Source organism: Lathyrus oleraceus, chromosome 7 (assembly GCF_024323335.1).
Source record: "Lathyrus oleraceus cultivar Zhongwan6 chromosome 7, CAAS_Psat_ZW6_1.0, whole genome shotgun sequence".
In the NCBI taxonomy this organism is placed as follows: Eukaryota; Viridiplantae; Streptophyta; class Magnoliopsida; order Fabales; family Fabaceae; genus Lathyrus; species Lathyrus oleraceus.
This window is the reverse complement of record NC_066585.1, coordinates 177,868,656-177,872,987: the sequence shown is the minus strand read 5'-3', so window position 1 is coordinate 177,872,987 and position 4,332 is coordinate 177,868,656. Positions and strand designations below refer to the sequence as shown.

The 4,332-nt window shown below is 32.5% G+C and overlaps 1 protein-coding gene across 1 annotated transcript; it reads left to right on the top strand.

Annotated features, from left to right (window-relative positions):
- Positions 1–528: 528 nt before the first annotated feature.
- Positions 529–3,723, top strand: LOC127105764 (putative glucose-6-phosphate 1-epimerase). The gene is made up of 10 exons (XM_051042968.1): positions 529–673; positions 1,120–1,194; positions 1,746–1,945; positions 2,015–2,089; positions 2,296–2,355; positions 2,447–2,610; positions 2,722–2,856; positions 2,940–3,042; positions 3,156–3,255; positions 3,331–3,723. Exons 3-10 carry the CDS (start codon positions 1,835–1,837, stop codon positions 3,525–3,527), a joined length of 945 nt encoding a protein of 314 aa, XP_050898925.1. The 5' UTR covers positions 529–673; positions 1,120–1,194; positions 1,746–1,834; the 3' UTR covers positions 3,528–3,723.
- Positions 3,724–4,332: the final 609 nt, after the last annotated feature.

Sequence of the window (4,332 nt, the reverse complement as noted above, 5' to 3'; positions counted from 1 at the left end):
TGATCAAATAATACACTTTCATATTTAATTCTTTATTTTGTTTTTTAAATTGGCTCGCCGAATCCCTTAAATTTCACAAGTATATTTAAGTAAAACATTAACTAAAATAACAATTACACAATTTTATACAAATTATCTCTTTTGATGTTTTTAACAAATACTATAAATATACTTATCGATATTTTCCTAAAACAATATTAAATGTTTTCTATTATTTGACCAAAAATATGTTATTCTATTAATAAAGTAAGAAAAGAAAATTTATGGATAAACTCAAGATTTCACAGAATCTTGTTTTTCACAACCAAAAGGAAAATAATTAATTAAAATATAATTACACAATTTTTAATTAAGAAAATCTTTTGATTTTTTAAACAATACACTAAACACTATACCATTTATATACATTTTCTTATAAATAAACAAATATTTCATTAATATTGAAAAGAAAAGAAAACAAATTTTAAGATACTCTGAATTTCACAAACATATCCATTTTCCACAACTCATCATTAGAGGAAAAAAAAGTAAAGTTTGATTTTATTTCCAATTTTGTAAAATAAAAAAAGTTATATTATATATTTTTGATTTCACTTTCGTTTTCATCATCTCTGAGATTCGTCCTGAATATAAAAAATGTGACTGTTATTCTCTCTCAATTCTCAACCAAAAGGTACATTCTTTCAACCTTAACCTGAAGCGGTGTATATTAATATTATTTAAGTTCTTAAATTTTTGTTATAAAAATGATTATTCTAACTACATTCATTCATCTCTTGTTTTCGGGTACGAATTCTTAGTACATTCATTTTATTACATTAAATTCCAATCTACATTAAATTTAATAATGAGTTTTATTTGATAGTTTCTACATGTGTTTTTTTTTGTGTATTTGTATATATAATATAGTTGTCGTAGATTAGATCTCTTCACCACCAACACAATATACTTGTAATTTACAATGTTTTGCTGTAGTTTTGTTTAATTCTGTATTATAAATCTTGGGTTGGTTGAAAGTTTATAACTTTTCTTCATGCATTTGCAGTTTTTGTGTTTGAATTAATGCTTCTAAGAAATGGGTACATTTCAAATTTTATACTTGTTTGTTTCTCATTGCAGTTATTTTGATTCTTGTCTTTGGATGTATGAATTTCTGAACCCATTTGACAGAGTTTCTGCTTCAACATTGCTAACGTAAGTACACTTTTTAACTGCATTGGAGTTACTTGTGTAGAAATAATGTCTTCAGTTTGAGGCGATTTCATTTTGTTAGTATTTGAGATTTTTTTCGGATACGTTTCATTTTTCTGTAAGGAATTACTGTTACTGTTGTAATTATTTTGGTTATATTCTTGTAGAAATTTAACTTTTACAATGTTATGTGTCATTGTTTTATGCATTGGGTTGGAATTGTTGAATGTTTCTAAGATCCTTCAATTTATACTTGTCTTTTTGTGCTGTAAATCTGACAAGTTTCAAGGGACATGTTTAGGTGTGTGCCATGTTGATTGATATTCAATTGCCAAATGTTGTAAACTTAATGTTTATGTTTTTTTGTCTTTCAGGGCTTTAATGGAATTTTCGCTTGCATTAGTAGTTATTGTTTTTTTATGTAGATAGATTTAGGGCTCCCTATATCTGAATCGTATCAGTGAGGATAGATTAGATTAGATTCATTAATTGGCAATTGGGATTTTGCTTCTGTTTGACAAAGCAGATTCACTTCTTTGTTTCTGACTGTATAGGTGTGAACTGGATTGATTCCCCTTCGATTCGATCCCGGGCATTGGCGTGTACTGAGATCAATAAAGCTTATTAGTTTTTTTTTCCATAGATGGGGCATTCTGCTGCTGTGTGGGACTTTAGAGCAGCAACTGAACTTACAAAGGACTGGAATGGAATTGATCAAGTTGTACTAAGGACGCCACAAGGCGCTTCAGCACGGGTGAGAACTTGTTGATTGATTTATTTGCATCGGTTTTAACATTTGACGGAAACATGATTGTACCATTAGGTAAGCTTACATGGAGCGCAGGTCACTTCGTGGCGTAATGAGCACGGAGAAGAACTACTATTCACAAGCAGCAAGGTGTGTATTTTAATTTTGATTTAAAAAGTATTTATATTTTTTTATATATGTTTTTGCTTGCTGTCATTGCTGCTGATCTGGAATCTTTATGTCAACTTTTCATCATACTATTGTCCGAAATTAGTTTGTCTACATATATACTGCGTCGTAATGTTGTCAGAAAGCAGTCATATTAACTAGTTTCTCTTATTTGCAATTGATTGTAGACAGTTTCGTCGAAGGCACCGAAAGCAATACGAGGAGGAATTCCTATATGTTTTCCACAGGTTTAATTAATTAGTATTTTGAATGTTCAGTTTCAAATTTCAATAAATTTTAACATGCATAACTCATCTTAGACCTAAATTTGTATAATAGTTCGGAAACTGTGGATCACTGGAGCGACATGGATTTGCTAGAAACAGAATGTGGTCAATTGATGAGAATCCTCCTCCGTTGCCTCCAAATGATTCTCGTGGAAAATCTTTTGTCGATCTGCTACTCAAATCATCGGAAGAAGATGTGAGATATTGGCCACACAGGTATTAACTTGAATGCCATAAAACCATAGCTCATGTATCTGATATTGCTTTTCCTATGGTTGGAAGTAAATTTCTAACTGCAATAAGCTAACAATTACCTAACTGTATCAGTTTCGAGTTCCGCCTTCGAGTGTGTCTTACGACAAACGGAGACCTAACCCTGATATCACGAATCAGGAATATCAATGGCAAGCCATTTAGTTTCTCATTCGCATACCACACATACTTATTGGTTTCTGACATCAGGTATGGATAATGTTTTCTTCTACTGGACAATCATTTCAATTTTTGCAATATCTATGAGTACTCACATTAACAGTTCTGTACAGTGAGATAAGGATTGAAGGTCTTGAGACACTTGATTACCTGGACAATCTTTCCCAGAAAGAACGATTTACAGAACAAGGAGATGCGATAACATTTGAATCCGAGGTAAGTCTTGTGGTTTATGTTTAGGATTACGACACGACGCAAGTCAAGCTTTTATATTTGGTTGCGGTAATATCTCTTCATTCCTTTCAAAACTGATATTTTCTTGCGAGCAGGTGGATCGTCTTTATCTGAGCTCTCCAAACATAATTGCGGTTCTAGATCATGAGAGGAAACGGACATTCATTATAAGAAAGGAAGGGCTGCCTGATGTTGGTAAGCTAAGTATTGTATGTTGTTCTATGGTGATTTCCTTGATACTGGTGACACCTTTGTTTCTTGTGTGTGCAGCTGTGTGGAATCCGTGGGAGAAGAAGTCGAAGTCGATGGTGGATTTAGGCGATGAGGAGTATAAACATATGCTTTGTGTAGATGGTGCAGTTATAGAGAAACCTGTGAACTTGAAGCCTGGAGAGGAATGGACAGGGAGGATTCAACTGTCAGTTGTGGGATCGAGTTTTTGTAGCGATCGCCTGGGTTTTCGATAGACGTGGTATTTGAGAGGATGGAATTCTGCAAAATCTAATCTTGTTATCAGAGTTTGTTACATTTAGCAATGTTATAGAGTTTGTAGTAAGCAGTAGTGCTTTTTAGGAGTATAAAGTTTTCTCGTGTGTTCTTCATGCTACAAAAAGGAAAAGCCTATGTTTTTTTTGGGTGATAATGGCTGTTAAATTTCGGATATTTTAAAGATTTTGTGAAATTTCCGTAGTATAATAATCATATATATGTATATAAAGTCTCAAGTGAGTCGATTAAAAACTGTAGTCAGATTATTTTGAATCATGGAATATTGGAGGATACCTCACGAGAGAGTAATTAATCCTTTAAAAAGATTATAAGATTCAATCAAGATCTTGGAGTCGAATCCAATCTTACACAAATTTTGGTTAAATAGCCATTTATTGTAGATCTCTTAATCGTTTTTGGACGAAATTTGTTCCAAAAACGATTATGTGGCAATAACATTGGTTGAAATGGAATGAAATAGTTATAACTCAGAACTCTATGCCTCTGAATTTCCATCATTGTTTTATTATTCTTTTCTCTCAGTGTTCTTCCATGATTTCAGAGTTTTTTACATCTATGGACGAGATGCTGGCTTGGTTGGTCTCTGTCTATTATGTGTAACAAAATCTTTTCATCTATGACCATAATGCACTGTTTCACTATGAAGGCCAGTTTTGTTGTTTTACTATGGGCAGGAAATTAAAGGAGAAGAGAAAGGGATCACATGGATCAAACATGCATGCATTAATTGGAGGAATCCTCACCATTTGCATCATCATCATC